At 58.3% G+C, this 22,113-nt stretch overlaps 1 protein-coding gene across 3 annotated transcripts in view; it reads left to right on the top strand.

The window, feature by feature from the left end:
- The window catches only part of THSD4 (thrombospondin type 1 domain containing 4), a 409,353-nt gene that overhangs the window by 370,210 nt on the left and 17,030 nt on the right, over positions 1-22,113 (top strand). For all 3 annotated transcript variants that reach the window (XM_062206542.1, XM_062206540.1, XM_062206539.1), the window contains exons 9-13: positions 12,224-12,399; positions 14,535-14,631; positions 15,275-15,469; positions 21,144-21,273; positions 21,737-21,941. In XM_062206542.1, coding sequence (XP_062062526.1) covers positions 12,224-12,399; positions 14,535-14,631; positions 15,275-15,469; positions 21,144-21,273; positions 21,737-21,941 — 803 coding nt within the window. The remainder of the gene's footprint in view (positions 1-12,223; positions 12,400-14,534; positions 14,632-15,274; positions 15,470-21,143; positions 21,274-21,736; positions 21,942-22,113) is intronic.

The following is a 22,113-nucleotide window of genomic DNA, read 5'->3' as shown; positions in this document are numbered from 1 at the left end:
GGGCGTGTGTCAGGGCATCACGGTGGGCTCAGGGCGTGTGTCAGGGCATCACGGTGGGCTCAGGGCGTGTGCCAGGACATCACGGTGGGCTCAGGGCATCACGGTGGGCTCAGGGCGTGTGCCAGGACATGATGGTGTGCTCAGGGCATGTGCCAGGGCATCACGGTGGGCTCAGGGCGTGTGTCAGGGCATCACGGTGGGCTCAGGGCATCACGGTGGGCTCAGGGCGTGTGTCAGGACATGATGGTGTGCTCAGGGCATGTGCCAGGGCATCACGGTGGGCCCAGGGCATCACGGTGGGCTCAGGGCGTGTGCCAGGACATCATGGTGGGCTCAGGGCATGTGCCAGGACATCACGGTGGGCTCAGGGCGTGTGCCAGGACATCACGGTGGGCTCAGGGCATCACGGTGGGCTCAGGGCATGTGCCAGGACATCACGGTGGGCTCAGGGCATCATGGTGGGCTCAGGGCATCACGGTGGGCTCAGGGCGTGTGTCAGGACATGATGGTGTGCTCAGGGCATGTGCCAGGGCATCACGGTGGGCCCAGGGCATCACGGTGGGCTCAGGGCGTGTGTCAGGGCATCACGGTGGGCTCAGGGCGTGTGTCAGGACATCACGGTGGGCTCAGGGCATGTGCCAGGACATCACGGTGGGCTCAGGGCATCACGGTGGGCTCAGGGCGTGTGCCAGGACATCACGGTGGGCTCAGGGCATCACAGTGGGCTCAGGGCGTGTGCCAGGACATCATGGTGGGCTCAGGGCATCATGGTGGGCTCAGGACATCACGGTGGGCTCAGGGCGTGTGTCAGGGCATCACGGTGGGCTCAGGGCATCACGGTGGGCTCAGGGCATCACGGTGGGCTCAGGGCGTGTGTCAGGACATGATGGTGTGCTCAGGGCATGTGCCAGGACATCACGGTGGGCTCAGGGCATCACGGTGGGCTCAGGGCATGTGCCAGGACATCACGGTGGGCTCAGGGCATCACAGTGGGCTCAGGGCGTGTGCCAGGACATCATGGTGGGCTCAGGGCATCATGGTGGGCTCAGGGCATCACGGTGGGCTCAGGGCGTGTGCCAGGACATCACGGTGGGCTCAGGGCATCACGGTGGGCTCAGGGCGTGTGCCAGGACATCACGGTGGGCTCAGGGCATCATGGTGGGCTCAGGGCATCACGGTGGGCTCAGGGCGTGTGCCAGGACATGATGGTGTGCTCAGGGCATGTGCCAGGGCATCACGGTGGGCTCAGGGCGTGTGTCAGGGCATCACGGTGGGCTCAGGGCATCACGGTGGGCTCAGGGCGTGTGTCAGGACATGATGGTGTGCTCAGGGCATGTGCCAGGGCATCACGGTGGGCTCAGGGCATCACGGTGGGCTCAGGGCGTGTGTCAGGACATGATGGTGTGCTCAGGGCGTGTGCCAGGACATCATGGTGGGCCCAGGGCATCACGGTGGGCTCAGGGCGTGTGTCAGGGCATCACAGTGGGCTCAGGGCATGTGCCAGGACATCACGGTGGGCTCAGGGCATGTGCCAGGACATCACGGTGGGCTCAGGGCATCACAGTGGGCTCAGGGCGTGTGCCAGGACATCATGGTGGGCTCAGGGCATCATGGTGGGCTCAGGGCATCATGGTGGGCTCAGGGCGTGTGTCAGGACATCACGGTGGGCTCAGGGCGTGTGTCAGGGCATCACAGTGGGCTCAGGGTGTGTGCCAGGACATCACGGTGGGCTCAGGGCATCACGGTGGGCTCAGGGCATGTGCCAGGACATCACGGTGGGCTCAGGGCATCACAGTGGGCTCAGGGCGTGTGCCAGGACATCATGGTGGGCTCAGGGCATCATGGTGGGCTCAGGGCATCACAGTGGGCTCAGGGCGTGTGTCAGGGCATCACGGTGGGCTCAGGGCGTGTGCCAGGACATCACAGTGGGCTCAGGGCGTGTGTCAGGACATCACGGTGGGCTCAGGGCATCACGGTGGGCTCAGGGCATCACGGTGGGCTCAGGGCGTGTGTCAGGGCATCACGGTGGGCTCAGGGCGTGTGTCAGGGCATCACGGTGGGCTCAGGGTGTGTGCCAGGACATCACGGTGGGCTCAGGGCGTGTGCCAGGACATCACAGTGGGCTCAGGGCGTGTGTCAGGACATCACGGTGGGCCCAGGACATCACGGTGGGCTCAGGGCATGTGCCAGGACATCACGGTGGGCTCAGGGCGTGTGTCAGGACATCACGGTGGGCTCAGGGCGTGTGTCAGGGCATCACGGTGGGCTCAGGGCGTGTGCCAGGACATCACGGTGGGCTCAGGGCATCACGGTGGGCTCAGGGCATCACGGTGGGCTCAGGGCGTGTGTCAGGGCATCACGGTGGGCTCAGGGCGTGTGTCAGGGCATCACGGTGGGCTCAGGGTGTGTGCCAGGACATCACGGTGGGCTCAGGGCGTGTGCCAAGACATCACGGTAGACAAGGACTTTAGAGGAGGCCCCACCACTCAGGCAGCAGAAGCATTAAAAAAAAGTGACATCACATCTATCCAAGAAGTTTCTACACAGCAAAGGAGGCAATCCACAGAGAGACTGGGAGAAGGTATTGGCAGCCACTTCTCTGATAAAGGCTAGCAGGTGAGCTACATAAGGAACTCACCCTTCTCAGTGGCAAAAATGCACTCAAAGACGGCGCAAGGCCATTTAGCAGGAGCAGCCTGCAACAGGCAGACTCGCAGAAGCACGGAGAGTCCAGGGGCTGGTGCAGGGGCCTGAGGCAAGCAGAAATGGGGGCATTAGGCAGAGGTCGTAGGGGGTTCCAGTTGTGAAGGCTGAGTGAGTGGCAGAGTCCACGGTGGAAGGCTAACAGTTAACAATGCCGCACCGTGCACTGCAGATCTGTGCCCTCAAGGCTGGTATTGCTACTGGTAGTATTAATATAATAATCAGGCAGGAGGATGCATCCGGGGTGTGGGTGTGGTTATGGCATAGATCCTCTCATCCACGAGTCCATGGGCGTGTGTGCATTAACATGTCCTGACACTTATTTACATAGAGCATGTTTTGTGCCAACAAAGTTACTGACAGCTTGGGAAAATCTATTAGACCTAAGTTTTCCAGGTCAGGGTGAGTGAGAAACATCAGTGGTTTTCCTGTATCTAAGCAGGAACCAGATAGAACATGCAGTGTTTTTTTGTTTTTGTTTTTGTTTTTTTTATTTTACAGGTAGAGTTACAGAGAGTGAGAGAGAGAGACAGAGAGAGAGAGAGGTCTTCCATCTGCTGGTTCACTCCCCAAATGGCCGCAATGGCTGGAGCTGCGCTGGTCCGAAGCCAGGAGCCAGGAGCCTCTTCCTGGTCTCCCATGCAGGTGCAGGGGCCCAAGCATTTGGGCCATCCTCCACTGCTATCCCAGGCCACAGCAGAGAGCTGGACTGGAAGAGGAGCAGCCGAGACTAGAACCGGCGCCCATATGGGATGCCAGCACCACAGGCAGAGGGTTAACCCAGTGAGCCACGGCGCCAGCCCCAGAATATGCAGTTTTTAAAAGACGTCATTCGTTGCAGCGACAGAAGTGTTCGTGTTTGGGGAGGGATGAAGCAATCTGAACAGCACGATGAGACTCCACTGACAGATGCAAGAGGAGACTTAGGTTAATGGAAAAAATGTTCCGTATTTCTGCCTCGGGCAGCTGCATATGGACGCACCCTCCGTTGCCCCCAGATTAATCCATCACTTCGGTGTAAAAGCACATCAACATGCCAGTGAAGTCTTAGAGAGCATCACTCGGTTCTAAACTTCCTCTGGCATAGCGCGTGTTCCGGACGACCAAATGTCTGAGCGAAGATGAACTCAAAACATGTACTCCAGGGGCTGGCACAGTGGCGCACTAAGCTAATCCTCCACCTGTGGCACTGGCATCCCATATGGGTGCCGGTTCTAGTCCCAGCTGCTCCACTTCCAACCCAGCTCCTTGCTATGACCTGGGAAAGCAGTGGAAGATGGCCCAAGTGCTTGGGCCCCTGTACCCAGGACCTGGATGAGGCTCCTGGCTTCGGCTTGGTCCAGCCCAGCCATTGCAGCCATTTGGAAAGTGAACCAGCGGATGGAAGATCTCTCTCAATCTCTCCCCGCTGTGTAGCTCTGCCATTCAAATAAGGAAAATAAATCCTTTAAAAAAAAGATAAATGATAGATTGAAAAAATATTCTTGAACATAAAATAGGCAGAAGACTAATGGCTAGTATTTTGTATTGCTCCTATAGTCACTAAGAAAAGGTGAAACCATCCAATGTAAAAGAAGTAAAGACTATGAACAAGTCATTCCCGGGGGAAAAAACACCTGTGATCTAAAACACGTGAGGAGATCCTGGACCCCAGAGGCAGTCAGTGCAGCTCCGCCCGGTGTTTTGTGCAGCCACCATCGTCTGTCTCCCAGCCACCTGCCGCCTGAGCCATCCCCACTGCCATCCCCAGGTTCACGTCAACAGGGAGCTGGGGTCTCGGGCAGAGTCCAGACTTGAACCCAGGCACACCCATCAGGCTGCGGGGTCGCAAACAGCATGTTGACCTGTGCACCAGACGCCCACCAGATGCTACCGTGAGCCTGGAAGGCTGGGAGGTTGTGGACGGGGAGGAGCTGTGCAGAGGGCCCGGGGAGGGAGGCAGCCGGCTAACATCCCCGGGACCTATGCAGGTGTGGGGCGGCCAAAATGGATGGCATCCGGGAGTTTGGCAGTGACAAGGGGAGTTTGGAAGGCTGCCAGGACTGAAGCTAGATGTGGCTTTTCCCGTGGTTTGTGAGATGACGCTGGATTTGCCCGTGGTTCCTGTGGAAGCTGGCAGAGGGAAGAGTGGGGCTCCATGGTGGGGTGGTTCTGCAGGGGGCTGCACACAGGAATTAAAGTGAGCGGCCAGGGGCAGCCAGAAGCCCCGACAGCCGGCTGGCTGGTCAGCCAGGAGGGCGGGGCTGGGGGAGGGTGACCCAAGAGGGCGGGAGATGAGAACGGGGGAGCCCAAGCCATAAGGCACCATCAGAGGCATGGCTTTCTCCGCTTGCCCTGGACTTCAGCATCCAGGGGTCTGGATTAAAGCTGCGTGTCGGTACTGGACCTCCCGAGAGCATGGTGACATGGTTCCTGTGGACTTAAGGCTCCTGGCCATTCCTCGCTCAGCTGCAGCCCCGTCAGCCACGTTCCCGCGTCTGTCTGTCCCGCCGCGTCGCTTTGCATCCCTCACATGTTCCTCCTCCCCCAGGCCTGTCTGGCACGGGCGACAGTCATCAGAGTGACGCCGAGCTCTGTGGCCTTGGATGGGAGACGCAGCTTCCAGCCCGAATCCCAGGCTCCCGAGGACTCCAGCCAACATTCCGGGCTGGCTTGCAGCAAGAAGTGCTGTAATTAACTCCTAACAAGCGAGCTAACCTTGTGCTCGGAGGAAGGCATCGCTTTCCCAAACACATGCCTTTCCAGTAAAGACAATTTCATGCCCGCTTTTTCCAGGGTGAGCCTCTCCAGGGCCTGGGCGTAACCATCGTGTTGTGCAAGGGTGCGTTTCTGAAGCCTTGGAGAATCCGGTTTCTTCTGGTTTTCAGTCCTGCCGTGGGAGCTGGGCTGTGTTTAAGGAGGATGCCATGGGGTCTTCAGGGTGTTCATCGAAAATGGAACTGGCCGGCGCCGCGGCTCAATAGGCTAATCCTCCGCCTGCGGCGCTGGCACCCTGGGTTCTAGTCCCGGTTGCTCCTCTTCCAGTCCAGTTCTCTGCTGTGGCCAGGGAGTGCAGTGGAGGATGGCCCAAGTGCTTGGGCCCTGCACCCACATGGGAGACCAGGAGGAAGCACTTGGCTCCTGGCTTTGGATCAGCGTGGTGCGCCGGCCGCAGCGGCCATTGGGGGGTGAACCAATGGCAAAGGAAGACCTTTCTCTGTCTTTCTCTCTCACTGTCCACTCTGCCTGTCAAAAAAAAAAAAAAAAGAAGAAGAAGAAGAAGAAAAGAAAATGGAACTAAAAGATATATTTATCCTGGTGCAAAAAAATATTGAAATCCGTGCCTTATTTTTCATAATGTGTATTTTCACAAGCTTTTTGAATTTTTTGGATTTCAACTTTTGGGTACCAAAATAAATGCATCCTTTAATTTTTTTGTCCACTAACTTTTTGTTTGTTGTTATTTTTTAATGGTGTGAGAACTAATCAATTTTTTAAAATCTTCTATTATTATTATTTATTTGAAAGGTATCTTCCATCTAATGGTTCACTCCCCAAATGCCCACCACAGCTAGAATGGGGCCAAGCCAAAATTGGAAGTCAGGAACTCCATCAGGGTCTCCCATGTGGGTGGTAGGGGCCCAAGGACTTGGGCTATCACTGTTGCCTCCCAGGGTGTGCATCAGCAGGAATTTGGTTTCAGAAGCAGAGCCAGGTCTCAAACCCCGGCACTCTGATTTAGGATCTGGGTGTGCCAACACCTGCCTCTCTGCTAACTTTTCAAAGAGCCCTTCAAGGGTTAACTACAGGGTTAACCATGCTCCCTTCCATCTGGTCTGTTCAGAGAGTTGTGGGAGGCACGCCGGGCCTGGCTGGGTGTGGCAGCCTGGGTGGCAGCAGAGCCGGCTGGGCTGTGCCAGGTGTGGCTGCTGCTTGGGACTGAGTCCCAGGGCTGGGGAAGAGGGACGGTCAGGAAGGAGGTGGAGCAAGGGTTCCCATGGTGAGGATAGAAAGCACCAGCTTCAGGGTCCGCCACAGCCTGCAATGCCAGCATTACATGTGGGCACCGGTTCGAGTCCTGGCTGCTTCATTTCCAATCCAGCTCCCTGCTAATGGCCTGGGAAAGCAGCAGAAGATGGCCTAAGTCCTTGGGCCCCTGCACCCAGGTGGTTGATTTGGAAGAAGCTCCTGGCTCCTGACTTCTGCCTGGCCCAGCCCTGGCCATTGTGGCCATTTGGGGAGCAAACCAGTGGATGGGAGATCAATCTCTCTTTCTTTCTCCTCTCTATAACTCCACTTTTTAAACAAATAAATAAATAAACCTGGCTTCTAGACAGCTGTGGTGCTGTTTTTTGACTCCTTATTATCTGCATCTGAGTCAGATCTCCAGCCTCCCGCCCGTGGGCATCAACCTTGTATTCAGTCTGAATCCCTGGGACTATGGACCTGGTGAGCAACGCGAGGGAGCCCTGTGCAGGCTCCAGATTTGCGGCCACCATTGGGGGCAGGGCTGAGGTGGACACACAAAGGGGTCTGGAGTGGATACTGCTGGAAGAGACTTTTTTTTTCAAGTCAAAAAAGCAAATCGGGAACCAGAAGGAGAATGAGGCCTCTCTCAGGCACAGGGGGCTTCAACAGCTTCGGGAAATGCATTTTGTGAAAAAACCTGTGCACGGGTTCCAATATATTTTTGCACAAAAGTAAGCGAATCTTTTAACTACATTTCCACACCTTTGGAAGTGCCAAGTGCATTGCTGCTGCGGTTTGGTTGGTCCTTAGTATTTTTGGCCTCGCCATGCATGTGATAGCCGTTCCCCCAAGGAGGTTTTAAAGTCACCGTATAAATTCCTGCCAGCGTTTAGAGCTGTGCACCGTGGTCCCAGATCCCAGCCTGTGTTCTCTGCAGAGTGCGTGGGTGGCCCTGGAGCACACAGAACAGCAGGGGCAGCCAGGGTGTGTCTCCACGGAGGGCCTGCCCCAGCCTGTGCGATATGCAGGCACGAGAGGTAGCCAAGATGCCACACAGGTCCCTGGAAAGAGACACGGGGGCCCAGGATGGCACCCCCAACCCTGCTGCTCGCTAACTCTCTCTCTGCAGGAAAAGTGGCTTCCTCACCGGAGCACCAGCACTGGCATCAGGACAGCGGGAATCGTGGCAGGGCGAATCCACGTGGCCACGCTGTAGAGTGTCAGGGTGAGCCGTCTGTAGGCTCTGCCCACTGGCTTTTCTGGTTGTTATTAGGGCCCAGCCAGTGATCAGTAACTAGTGCCCAAACTCAGGATGAGGGGGCAGCCCTGAGCTGTGGCATCTGTGTGGGGGGAAATGTGGCTTTTGGTGTTGGGGCTGGGGACAGCCAGGAGAGCAGCAGATGGAGGGCGTCAGAGTTCGCTGTCAGGTGCACTGTACCCTGGGACATCGCCATGCTGTTCCTGCATTGCCGGGGGCACCTGGCTGGTCCACAGAGCATGGGTCCAGCTGGGCAGCAGGAAGAGGTGTGGAGGAGGGGCTGGGATTTTTGGTGGAATGGAAAACTCTGGGAGGAAAGCAATACTGTCTTTGGATTTTTATTTATTTTTTAAAGATTTATTTTATTTGAAAGAATTACAAAGAAAGAGAGATCTTCCATCCACTGGCTCACTCCCACAACAGCCAGTGCTGAGCCAGGCTGAAGCAGCTGCTAGGCTCCTGAAAGCAGAGCTGTGGCCACACTCTGACCAAGACCCTTCTGTGGCTCTGCAGGGCAAGGCATGGCCCTCACCGTCTGTCCAAGTCCTCCCTGCACCCCCAGCACCCAGGATCCCCCTTCCGCAGCCGCACCAGGCTCTCTGCCATCTCCCTGCCATATTCAGTACCTGGGGCTCTGCCTGGGGCCTGCATGGTGAGCCCCTCTCACCCTGCTGTCCCTGCTCAGAGACCCTCTCATGCCCTGGAGCAGCTGCCAGCCTCCCTGTGCACCTGCGGCTGGCACCAGGAAACCCACATCGGGGACTGGGTCTTCCTTTGCCATCCCCGGCACTTGCCTGCCCAGCTTGTCTTCGTCCTTCGGCCACAGATGGAACCTGTCTCTTCCCACATAGCGGAGGGTTCATAGCACAAAGTTCCTCAAAGTCAGGATTCAAAGGAAACCTGGGGGACAGAGTCGGTCAGCTGTTGTAGTGTCTGAAGGAACCAGATGTAGCCGTGCTCAGCTCCAACTGTGGGGCTTCCCTCTGCTCCAGCCTCTTGAGCCCAGATGGGGCAGAACCAAGGGGGAGTCCACTGCCTTCTGAGACACGCTCTCACTCCAGGCCAAATCGTGCTGTAGAAAATCTACCCAAGGGGGCCGGTGCTGTGGCAAAGTGGGTTAAGCCGCCACCTGCACTGCCGGCATTTCATATGGGTGCTGGTTTGAGTCCTGGCTGCTCCACATCTGATCCAGCTCTCTGCAATGGCCTGGGAAAGCAGCAGAGGATGGCCCAAGTGCTTGGGCCCCTGCACCCACGTGGGAGGTCCACATAAAGCTTCTGGCTCCTGGCTTCAACCTCGCCCAGTGTAGACTGTCGCGGCCATTTGGAGAGTGAAGCAGTGGATGATGATCTCTCTCTCTCCTTGCTCTCTCTCTCTCTCTCTCTCTCTCTCTCTCGGTGACTCTGCATTTCAAATAAAATAAATCTTAAAAAAGAAAATCCATTCAAACTCGCAATGCCAGAGTGCTTCTGAACCTAGAGGTCGCTCTGATGTGTGCATGTGTGTGTGTGTGCGTGTGCGTGTGTGTGTGCATGGACAACAGACCGATCTGGACACTGGGTCAGGCGGTAGCTGAGCTGCACTGGAACTACTTGCTTTTCTCTAACGAAATCTTCATGCCTCACTGCATGTGTCTGCCTGTTGATCGGGGGAGGAGAAGGCGTCGTAGAATTCTGACACGGGGCTGCTCAGCTGTGAGCAGGGCAGCCATGCCTTCCAAGGACGGCGCTTGAAATTCCTAAAGTCGCAGACAGACGGGAACAAAGGGAACGAACTCCGTCAGGAGGGAGTGTGGAGATACATTTCTGTAATACTGCGGTACAGCTGGTGAGGCCCTGTGCTAGTGGAGAATTGTTAACATAGCTCCTTGCAAAGCAGCAGAAAGTTCTGCGCGCCCCCTGGGGGCGAAGAGCAGGAAGTGAACACGGGTGATGCCGGCTCAGCGCGGTTTCGCGCAGGGGTCTTCAACTCTATCCCAGGGTGAAAGCGAGACCGTGGGCGGGGGCAGTTCAGCGTCTAGGCTTTTCCTGAGCTGGCGGTGCACGGCACGGTCCTCTCGTGGATGAGCCGCACCCTGCCACCCCTGTCAGCTGCAGGGCCGTGCTCCAGAGGTGAGCTTGGGATGAGGGTGAGAACACGAGATAGCCAAGCAGCCGGTAAGGCGTCCCGGAGCGCCTGAGACTCTCAGGTAGGGCCGGTGAGATCTTCAGTATAGCACCTGGGGTGTCCAACGGATTCTCACTCACCGAGCCTTGCCTGACGCTGTTGCCGACAGCAGGCTGCTAAGTGTGGTGAGCATGTGTTACTCCAGCCCAGCTAACCCAGGATATCTGTGGGTTCCGGGAGCCAGTGCGTTTACCCCGTGACAATATTTTCAGCTTTTTAAAAATATTTATTTATTTGAGAGGCAGAATTACAGACAGAGAGAGAGGCGAGGTAAGTCTTCCATCTGCTGGCTCACAGATGGCCAGAGTTGGGCCAATCCGAAGCCAGGAGCCAGGAACGTCCTCTGGGTCTCCCATGTGGGTGCAGGAACCTAAGGACTTGGACTCTCTTCCACTGCTTTCCCAGGCCGTAACAGAGAGCTGGATCGGAAGTGGGGCAGCTGGGTCTCGAACCGGCGCCCATATGGGATGCCGGCACTGCAGGCTGAGGCGCCTGCCCCATTAGTTTCAGCTTCGATGGGCTCATCATGCATGGGTTTCTGCAGCTGAATCCCATCTCGGGCTGTGCAGATGAGCAGAGGTTCTGAGGCTGCCGTGGGTCCCTGCCCGGTGAGGCCTTCTGAAGTTCCTGCGGGAACAGAGCTGGTGGCGACACCAGGCCCTGACATCCAGTGGCGTCCTGCTGGAGCTGGCATGGTCTGCCGCTTCCCAGCAGCCTCCAGCGCCTGCCGAGCCAGGAGGATGCTTGGGAGGAACCGAAGCTCCAGTTCCAGAAGGAAGAAGCAGCTGTCTGGTCCCGGCCTCTGCCTGCTGTGCACTTTCCTTGTTGGGTCTGGAGACAAGCGGCTGGGACACGTGGGGGGAGGGGGGGACCGTGGCTGTGCGCTGTGTCTGTGTGGATGCTGGAGAAAGCTGTCTGGGCCACAGACGACGCAGAGGGAAGCTGAGCAGAGCACCTGTGAGCGGGAGAGAGGCCCAGCCTGGTCTCTGGGAGCTGGAGTTGGCTGTGGTGGGAGGGGCCCGGGAAGCACCTGCACCCATTCAGTGGAGCTCCACCAGGGGAAGGGGGAACAGAGATGCCAAGTGGACTGCTCTGCAGAACTGGGGTCCCTGATAAAAAAACAGCCCCAAGCCTGCCCTTGCTCTGTCTCTGCCTTGGCCCTGCTCTGCCACAAACTGGACCTGACAGCTGGGTATTCAGAACCCCACAGCTGGCACGCCCAGAGCCGCAGCGAGTGGCCGGCCATGCATGGTGGCCCCAGGGGGCTGGGGACCTCTGCCCTCTGACCCTGCAGGCCCATGGCTGAAAATGGCTATAGGTCAAAAGAGCCTGCCTGTCCTGTGACACCTGCTGAGCAACGTGGCGAAGGTGGGGTCTGGGATTTGAACGGGGGACAAGCCGAGCCGCCGGCCCATGGTTATTGAAGCAGCTAGTGGTCCCGGGGCCATCACCGGCTCTCGATGCTCCTGCTTCTGGTGAATTTGTGATCATAGAGAGTGAGAGCATAGGGCACGGTGCATGGAGGGTGCAAAGAGCAGCAGCCATGGCTGTGTCCGCGCCCCTCAGCACAGGCGCTCGGCACAGGTACCCCATCTCAGGGCCTCAAGGTGCACCTGCGTCTGAGGGATCTTCTCAATGTTGGGGCAGTAAGGAGGGGTGGGGACTGCGGCAGCAGGGCCTGCAGCCCCTCCCCTGGCGCCCCGGGGAACCCTGCCTTCTGCACCCCCACCAGCTGCCATGGGAGGGGAGCGGAGCCGGTGCGGACAGACATTGTAACCCCCACTTCTTACGTGAACTCTCTCTGAAGTCTCCCATCTAGGCTCATTGAGGAAGGCGTGCAACAGAGCAGAGTGTGTCCCTGGCCCTCCTCCTCTCCCTCCTCCTCTTCCTCCCAGGCCTTCCCCTCCTCCTTGTCTCCTACACGCTTTTCCCCCAAGCCCTGCAGCCCTTCCTCCTGTGCTAAGTCCACGTGGTGGAGGATGGGAGGGGTTGATGGTGACGTGCAGGCCATGGGCACGTGCCATGGGTGCCGGGCTCAGCACAGGAGGGCCAGGGCAAGTGGGTGAATGAGCCAGCACACCAGGGTGGGGCAGGGGCTGGTCTACCCTCCTGTGCACATGCTGAGTTTCTCGCTTTTCCTCGCTCCAGCCCTGCGCAGTCGCTCCGGCCGATCCATCATCAACGGGAACTGGGCCATTGACCGGCCCGGGAAATACGAGGGCGGAGGGACCATGTTCACCTACAAGCGTCCCAACGAGATCTCCAGCACAGCCGGAGAGTCCTTCCTGGCCGACGGCCCCACCAACGAGATCCTGGATGTCTACGTGAGTCTGGCTGCTTCTGTGGGCTTGGTATCTCGTGGCTTCCAAAGGAGCAGCCTTAGAACGAGGGAGCAAAGGAGCGCACACGCACACACACACGCACACACACGCACTCCTGGTTGGCATAGACTCTTACGTGACTTATGGGCTTGCCGTTTGCTTCTCCCAACCTGACGCCTGCGAGGCACTGATTAGCCTCAGAGTTTAAGGACCCAGTGGAGCGGATGGCGCTCGCTGAGCCAGAGCAGGGGCAAAGCCCAGGCCCCCTCCCAGCTCCCCCTCCCAGTTTGATAAAGCAAGGCTGGGCTCCCAGGCCTTTCCAAGCTGGACTACAAGGAAGGGAGAAAGGGGGGCTCCAGGGTGCTCAGCAGTCACTGGGAGGGGCTTCCTGCAAGCCCCCACATCCTCGCTCCTGTAGGAGGTTGAGAGAAGTCCTTGATTTTAAAAGAAGCCGCTGGAACCTGCTGGAACCCAGTCTCCTTAAGAGATCAGAAAATAAAGGGTGACCAGAAGTCAGTGCTGAAAATCACGTGTGGTAAACCCCAGGCGCTCACCTATGAGTACATGAAGGGGTTTCCTAAAGCTCCCCAGGGAAGTAGAATGGAGAGATAAGTTTCTCTTGATGACCACACATTGGAATCGGCGTGCAGGTTTTTGGAGAACACGCATTCCCCCGGAGGCATGTACTGCAGAATTTGAGCACATCTTTTGATTGCATATTTGCATGACTGTTTGCAGCCCTGCCTCACCCAGGGTTTCCCATCCGTTCTGTATCAAGGTGTGGTGCACGTAGCCTGAGCGGTTCCCGGGCTCTGGAAGCCTCGTGGCTACACCGTGGTTACTTCTCCAGCTCTGTGGTTCTGTGTCCACTCCTCTTGCGCCTGCTGGAAGGGAGGTGACAAAGGAAGCATTGTTAGATTTACTGGAGCTTTTTCTTTTTTTTTTTTAAGTCTATCCAGTTAGTAGGTTGACTCTGGGTTAATTCTGAACAGTGTTGCAGGGGGAAAAAACCCAAATTCCCAGGTTGTCAGTCACACCTGGGTGGTCTAGGAACTAGGAACGGCGGCCAGCGGTGATGTCATGAACAGAGCAAGGTTTGTGCGTGGAGAGGGAGGCTCAGCGCCAGCCTCTGGCCAGGTTCGGGTCCTGCCGTGTGGGGAGGAGGGGTGGTTAGGTGCTGGCTGCGGGAGCCTGAGGCCGCTCTCAGCGCTAAAAGGGCTGACGGGGCCCTGGAGTATGAAGTCCTGCGGTGTCTGGGCCTGCCTTCCTGGGTGGCTTTGTCACGGGGACTCGGACGTAAGTGAGGAGAGGACGAGAGACGAGGAACCAGCAGGAGGGCGGATCCAGGGCCCCGGGGGACTCAGGGTCACACCCAGACCCTCGCAGCCTGGAGAGACCACCGCCTGCTCCAGACGAAGCAGCTGAAGGGACTTGGCCAGGGCACACAGCTGTCCCAGGAGAGCAGAGCCGCCTGCTGTGAGAACCGGGCAGTGTCTGCTTGTCCGGCCCCTGCTCTGTAGAGCCCACCCCAGCAAAACTGAGAACCCAAACAGCTCTGGGCCCCCAGGCAAGGCGGATGGAGTGGGAGCTGAGCTGCTCGAGCCGCTCCCGGATGTGCTGTCTGCGCCCTAAGCCAGGACTACGGCGCCCCAGCCGGCGGCCAGCCTTTGGCCATCGGCTCCCGAGAGAATGGGATGCAGGCAGCCTGGTGTGCCTCGTGCTTGCCTTCCTGGCCCCGTGTCCGTGGTGATGGGGCTTTCTAGGGAAGAGAAGGGAGGGACCCAGAGAGGACCAGGCCCACGTTGAAGGCCCTGTCCCGGAGGCTCAGTGTCGCCACCTGGTGTCCATCATCCGCTGCTGCAGTGTAGACCCACTTCCTCTCCCCGCGAGAGCTCTGGGCAGAATCTTAGCCCAGGTACAGGTTCTGCTGCCATCTTCCCGGCCCGGCTCCCAGCTGCCTCCTCTTCCTTCTTCAACAAAACCTGATTCAGTCCGTTCTGCCCCAGGTCCACGCATCCCTGCACGGGAGTCCGCCCAACTCCCTTACCCACTGGGCCACTCGTGCCTGGAGACCCAGGCCAGCAGGAGGGGCGCGGGCGCGTGTGCAGGGCGCAGTAACCGTGGCTTTTGTGTCGCAGATGATACACCAGCAGCCCAACCCCGGCGTGCACTACGAGTACATCATCCGGGGCACCAACGCCATCGGCCCGCAGGTGCCGCCGCTCAGGAGATCAGGTAAGCCCCACTTGCCCCCTCTTGTCCACTGTCCAGGCAAAGCCTCTGTCATGGGCCTGGTCGGTGGCCTTGGCTCTCAGAGCACCCGAGGGCACCATCTCCCTGCACCTCACGGACTGCCCTCTGCCAGCTGACTGTGGGGGCACCTGCACCCTATAGGTGGCCTGGGTTCAATCCCAGCTCCAACTCCAGACTCCAGCTGCCTGCTGATGCAGACCCTGGGAGGCAGCAGGTGATGGCTCAAGAGGTTGGGGCCCTGCCACCCCCACACGGGAGATCTGTGTGTGGAGTTCCTGGCTTCAGCTCCCCAGCCCAGGCCGTGGAGTTTGAGAAGGGTCTTTTCGTTCCTCCCCCGCAGAGGGTCAGGGGTCGCAGGCTGTCCCAACTGCGCAGCCTCCGTGGCCGGGAGTGAGTGGTTCCTGTCCACGTGGCTCTGCCATCGCGAGTGGAGCTCTCGGTCTCTTTCGGTGGCCTTGCCTGGTTTTCCTGCCGAGGTGCTCGTCTTTTCCTTACGAGTTTTCAGCGGCCTTGCAAGCACTAGGGACCCCCATGTCTGCTCCCTCCGGGTCCCCCACAGAGGCCGTGTCCCCTCCCAACCCTGGCTCCACACTGACCGCTCTGCCTCTGCACCTGCCCCTCCCAGGGCAGCCCTTCAACGGCCAGCTGGTGACAGACGGCAGGAGCCAGGACGAGGGGGAGCAGGAGCGGAGCGAGGAGACGGAGGACGTGGGCAGCCCCGACAGCCCGGTGCCCCCAGCACCGCAGCCGCCACGGCGGAGCCAGGGGCACAGGTGGAAGCAGCTGGGGATGATGGAGTGCTCAGCTACCTGCGGGAAAGGTGAGCCTGCCCGTGGGAGACGGGGTCCCTGCAGGAGCCCGCGAGAGAGGCGTGGAGGACGTAGCCAGCTCCGTCTCCCCAGGAGCCTGCTGGGAGCTGGCCCTGCGTGTCCAGCTCAGGGCTGGAGATCTGCTGGCAGCGCGATTTGTTAGCAAGAGGACGCAGGGTAGAACCCGGGATGGGGGATGGCACCTGAGCCGGGCCCAGGTACGTGCTTCCAGGTGCGCCGCCCCCTCTGCCCCCTCCCCACCAAGGCAGAGCTGCACACAATGCTCTCACTTCTCCCTGCACCTGCTCTTGGGGAGAGGTTGCTATGGAAACGGGAGAGCTGGCCACTCCACCCTGCCCCCCTCCCTGGGTGACTGCAGGCTCTTTTGTTCTTTCCTGTGGGAGACTTGCATCTGAGCGTGCAGAATTCTGCAGGTGGAAGATGTCTCGGGGCTGCACCCAAAGGTCTCCCCTGGGAGCCCTAGCTGGGTGGCTTTGGGAGCAGGGTCTGGCCTTGGGCTCCCCCTAGAGGCTGAGGCTCTTCCTCCCTGGAACCCTGCAGTGGTGACTGGGTGCTGGGGGGTGGCTTCTCAGGGGTTGTGTTGGGCCACATGCAGGGGCCGTGCGCTGGGAGTCACCAGGATGCAGCTCTGGGCCCCTCCTCGGCCCCCTTGAAGCTGCCCCCAGGGTGGAGATGGCATGGATGTGCAGGGCGTGGGGGCAGTGTGGTGGCAGTAGGGGGAGCAGGCATGCTGTCACCACACAGTTCCCAGCCCATGCAGTGTCTGGCTGTGTGGGTCGCTCCTGGGCCCTACCACAGAAAGCCTGCGGGAAACCAGCTGCCTAAGGGGGAAAGGGGTTGTGTAACTCACAGTTTTGGAGGCCAAGTTCAGCATCAGGAAGTCCCCCAGCCCCCGCCCCGGGTTACCCTGCACTGAGTGTGGCAGTGGTGGTGCGGGGAGAGGCAGAGGGAGGCTCCCCTGGCAAGCGGAGTGGCCAGGCCCACCTCCCCTGGGCGAGGCCCCCTCCCCACGTCCACCCTCCCACTCCTGTGAACTTGTGTCATTTGGGATTTGCATGCCTGCGTGCGTCCAGGATCCGCGTCTCGTCCAGACCACAGTCCCAGCTCCATCAGGCTCAGCCCGGGGCCATTCCCCCTGGGGCCTCCTCGTTGGCAGCCCAGGCCCCCACCATCTGAGACCCTCGTGGCACCACCCCTCCTCGTGCAAATGCTTTCCACCTCGCCCCGTCGTCACACTGGGCATCCGTGAGTGGCCCCTGCACAATACAGGGGTTGTCCAGCCCTCTGTCCGGCTCTCGGCTTGGCTCGGCTGCTCCCTGCCTTCCAAGGGGACGTCTCCATCTCTTTTCTTGCTGCTTCCTTCACCTCACTCCGTGTAAAGCCTCTGACCTGCACGCTCCCCCCAGAGATCACGGACTCACCTGTGGTTCCCTCTTCCAGTGTGGCAGACTTGTGTTCTAACCCACAGGCCATGCCCAGGCCAGCGGCAGCTGCCCTCAGCTCCCTGCTGCTGCCCCCTAGCAATGCAGGAGTGATGGAGACGTGGACGTGGGGGGACAGTGTCCTTGCTGCCGACGCTCACACTCACCCCCAGCGAGAAACCGCAGCAGTCGGTGGAGGCGAGAACGGCTGGCCTGGTCAGGGAGACAGAGACACTGTGGTTCCACTCCTCGGCTCATTTCCGTGGGGCTGGAGCAAGGACAGTGCCTACAGAGGTGGCGAAGTGAGACGGGGGAGGGGCAGGCAGTGGCCATGTGCCAGGCACGTGGTGTCCTGTGCCCTGCAGCTGAAAACACGGGATTTCCCCTTTGGGAGGTGCCGCGCGGCTGGGACAAAGTTCTCCAGTCCAGGAGCAAGTGGGCAGGTCACAGCCACGCACTCCGGGTCGCCCACAAGGACCTCTGGGCAGCTCTGCAGGCCGGGGCCATGGGGAGGAGGGGTGAGGGGTGAGGCAGATGCTTAGCTCCTGGCGCCCTGTCCACCCTCTCCAAGCGAGGTTTCTTCTGCCTGCCAAGTCCGGCGGTGACACCTCAGTGCTGCCACCAGGTGGCAGCAGAGAACAGCAGGTAGAACTGGAGCGGCTTCCCCCCCCCACCACCCTATTGAGAACTAGAAATTCCACCCAAATTCCATCCTTTTACACCTGGTTAAGCCCATGCAACTAGCCTGCGTGTTTGAAGGACAAAACGGAGACAGTATTTTTTAGCAAAGCAATATAAACCAGTCCTATCAGAACGTTCTTCAAACATTTGTTGACAGTTGCTGCTCCGCTGGGTGTTAGGGTCACACACCTGGAGACCCCTGCTGCCTCAGGGCAGGGCGACTCGTCCTCTCAGGTAGCAGCAGTGCCCGGTCAGTGCCTTCTGGGGGACGTGTTAGGAAGGGAAGCTGTTCCTGCCCTTCCAGAATGTTCTTCCTGCTTCCACATGCTGTCTCCAAAGTGCACCTGGGCAGCGGTCAGTTTCTCTTTCAGTGAGTGAGCTGGCCAGCCCCTCAGCGTGCACGTGTGCACACCTGTCCAACACGTATGCACACGCCTGGCCACCACACCTGTGCCCACACCTGTCTAACATGTGTGCACACACCTGCCCACCATGCCTGTGCCCATACCTGTCCAACATGTATGCACACACCTGTCCAACATGTATGCACACACCTGGCCACCATGCCTGTGCACACACCTGTCCAACACGTGTGCACACACCTGCCCACCATGCCTGTGCCCACACCTGTCCAACACGTGTGCACACACCTGCCCACCATGCCTGTGCCCACACCTGTCCAACACGTGTGCACACACCTGCCCACCATGCCTGTGCCCACACCTGTCCAACATGTGTGCACACACCTGCCCACCATGCCTGTGCCCATACCTGTCTAACACGTGTGCACACACCTGCCCACCATGCCTGTGCCCATACCTGTCTAACACGTGTGCACACACCTGCCCACCATGCCTGTGCCCATACCTGTCTAACACGTATGCACACACCTGCCCACCATGCCTGTGCCCACACCTGTCTAACACGTGTGCACACACCTGCCCACCATGCCTGTGCCCATACCTGTCTAACACGTATGCACACACCTGCCCACCATGCCTGTGCCCATACCTGTCTAACATGTGTGCACACGCCTGCCCACCACGCCTGTGCCCATACCTAACACGTATGCACACACCTGCCCACCATGCCTGTGCTCATACCTGTCTAACATGTATGCACACACCTGCCCACCATGCCTGTGCACACACCTGTCCAACACGTATACACACACCTGCCCACCACGCCTGTGCACACACCTGTCCAACATGTATGCACACACCTGCCCACCATGCCTGTGCCCATACCTGTCTAACATGTGTGCACACACCTGCCCACCACATGTGTGCTTTGCCTGCTTAAGCCACCCCTTCCTCAGGACGCCCTCCCTTTGATGCCTCCGGAAACCGTGGCAGAGCAGCCGTTCGTGTGGGTGTTACAATCACCCCCTGCCCCGCGTTCTCTCCTTTGTCACCTGGAGCTCTGATGGAAAGCGTCCATCCACCTGAGAGCATGTCCAGGCCAGGTGTCAGGGTGTCCGCTTTCTGAGGGTGGCGGCTGAGTCAGATCCGTGCGCCTGCAGTTCTAGCAAAGCTCTGGGGAGCTGCACACCAGCCAAGGCTGTAGAGAGGGATTGTGGGTGTGGGTTTCAACACAGTTGCTCCAAAATAAACCCATCTCTTGATTCAGTTTTCCACGAGCTTTTTGGCATGTCCTCGTATAAAAACACAGGAACAAAAAGGAGTGAGAGTGTATTGTGTGAGGGGGTGTGCATGTGTGTGTGCATGAATAATGCATGTATGTGTTGCATGTTCATGTGTGTGCACTGTGTGCGAGTCCATGTGTTGTATCTGTGCATGTTCAGCTCGTATGTTGTATCTATATGTGAGTGCCTATGTTGTATGTGTGAGTGAATGTGTGTGTGCTTGTGTTGTGAATGTGTGCATGTCTGTGTGTGCGAGCTCATGTGTTGTATCTGTGCATGTTTAGCTCATGAATTGCATCTGTATGTGAGTGCATATGTTGTATGCATGAGAGTGTGTATGTGTGCCTGTGTTGTGAATGTGTGTTGTGTCTGCATGTGTGAGCTCATGTGTTGTATCTGTGTGAGTGCATGTGTTGTGTACATGAGTGCATGTGTGTGTGGCTGTGTTGTGAATGTGTGTTGTGTCTGCATGTGTGAGCTCATGTGTTGTATCTGTGTGAGTGCATGTGTTGTGTACATGAGTGCATGTGTGTGTGGCTGTGTTGTGAATGTATGTGTGTGCATGAGTGGGCTCATGTGTTTCATCTGTGTGTGAGCACATATGTTGTATGCATGAGTATGTGTGTGTGTGCATGTGTGGTACCTGTGTATGAGTGCACCTTCTGTTAGTGTGTGCATGTCTATGTGCTGTATCTGTGCAAGTGCATGTGTGTATGTTGTGTCTGTGTGAGTGTGTGTGAGTGCGTGTGTTGTGTGTGCCTGTATGTGTGAGCTCATGCATGGTATCTGCGTGTGTATGAGTGCAGATTTTGTGAGTGTGTGAGTGCATTGTCTCTGTGTGCATGTATATGTACGCATCGTGTGTGGTGTGAGTGTGTATATGTTGTCTCTGTGCATGTTTTGTGTCTGAGTGCATGTATGTGTGAGTGTGAATGTTGTATGTTAGTGCATGTGTGTGCATGCAAATGTGTATGTTATGTATATTGTGTGTGCATATGCTGTCTCTGCACGTGCTGTCTGCGCAAGTGTGTGTGTGAGTATATTATATCTGTGAGTGAGTGCAGGTGTGTGTGTGTATGCACGCATCATGTGTGCTGTGTGAGTGTGTATGCTGTCAGTATGTGTGCCTGTGTCGTGTGTATCTGCATGTGAGCTCGTGTGGTATCTGAATGCAGGTGTGTGTGTGTGTATGCATGTGTCTGTGTGCTGTGTGTGCCTATGTTGTGTGTCTGTGTGCATGTGAGCTCGTGTGGTATCTGTGAGTGCAGGTGTGTGTGTGTGTATGCATGTGTCTGTGTGCTGTGTGTGCCTATGTTGTGTGTCTGTGTGCATGTGAGCTCGTGTGGTATCTGTGAGTGCAGGTGTGTGTGTGTGTATGCATGTGTCTGTGTGCTGTGTGTGCCTATGTTGTGTGTCTGTGTGCATGTGAGCTCATGTGGTATCTGTGAGTGCAGGTGTGTGTGTGCATGTATATGTATGCATCGTGTGTGCTGTGTGAGTGTGTATGCTGTCAGTATGTGTGCCTGTGTCATGTGTATCTGCATGTGAGCTCGTGTAGTATCTGAGTGCAGGTGTGTGTGTGTGTATGCATGTGTCTGTGTGCTGTGTGTGCCTATGTTGTGTGTCTGTGTGCATGTGAGCTCGTGTGGTATCTGAGTGCAGGTGTGTGTGTGTGTATGCATGTGTCTGTGTGCTGTGTGTGCCTATGTTGTGTGTCTGTGTGCATGTGAACTCGTGTGGTATCTGTGAGTGCAGGTGTGTGTGTGTGTATGCACGCATCGTGTGTGCTGTGTGAGTGTGTGGGTCATCTCTGTGTGCGTGAGGCGCCCTCCCGTCCTGTGCCTCCCCGCCTTCCTCTGCTCAGCCTACACGTGGGCAGTGGCTGGCGGGGCCCTCATGTGCTGCCTTCCCCTGCAGGATCGCGGTCACCCATCTTCCGCTGTGTGCACAGAAGCACGCAGGAGGAGGTCCCCGAGAGCTACTGTGACGCCAGCGTGAAGCCAAGCCCCGAGGCCGAGCCGTGCAACATCTTCCCCTGCCCGGCCTTGTAAGTCGGCCTCCCTGCCCCCTCGCAGCTGCTGGCATTCGGCTGTTAGGTCCCAGTGGGACCTGGGGCCCCGGGGCTCCGCAGACATCACAGCCAGCGCCTCAGGAGGTCACACAGGCGGCAGGCACTCAGCAGGATGGCGGCGATGGGGAAACAGCCCCAGAAAAACCAAGCAACCAGGCGCTGGGACCCAAATCCTGAATGGGTTCCAAACTGGCTTCAAGCTGGCCTCTGCTGTTCTGTTTTCCCAGATAAAACATTTCCTCCTTCCCAGCATTCTCAGGGTTTAAACAGCAGGCATATGCGCCAGCTGCCCTCCCCTGCTGACCCCACCCCCTGCAGACTTTGGATCCCTAGAGGTTCTGGGTGCAGGGGGGATGGGCTCAGCCTCCCACCCTAGCCCCCCGTCCCAGTCCACACACACACTGAGGCTGGCTGTCTCCCTGTCCCCTTCCCGAGCCAGCTGGGACATCGGCGAGTGGTCGCAGTGCAGCAAGACCTGTGGCCTAGGCACGCAGCACCGGCAGGTGCTGTGCCGCCAGGTGTATGCCAACCGCAGCCTCACCGTGCAGCCCTACCGGTGCCAGCACCTGGAGCGGCCGGAAACCGCCAGCACGTGCCAGCTCCAGATCTGCAGCGAGTGGCACATCCGGGCCGACTGGACCTCGGTATGGAGCGGCGGGCGGGCGGGCAGGCAACAGAGCCCTAGCTCCCTGGGACAGGCCCCGTGGCCAGGTTCCAAGTCAGTCCCCTGGGCACACCAGCTGCCCGGTGGAGTCGCCCACCACCCACCTCAGGTGTCAGGCTTGGTGACCGGCACCCCCCGACCCCACCCCCAGT

Source organism: Lepus europaeus, chromosome 11 (assembly GCF_033115175.1).
Source record: "Lepus europaeus isolate LE1 chromosome 11, mLepTim1.pri, whole genome shotgun sequence".
In the NCBI taxonomy this organism is placed as follows: domain Eukaryota; kingdom Metazoa; phylum Chordata; class Mammalia; order Lagomorpha; family Leporidae; genus Lepus; species Lepus europaeus.
This window is presented reverse-complemented; position numbering and strand designations above follow the sequence as displayed.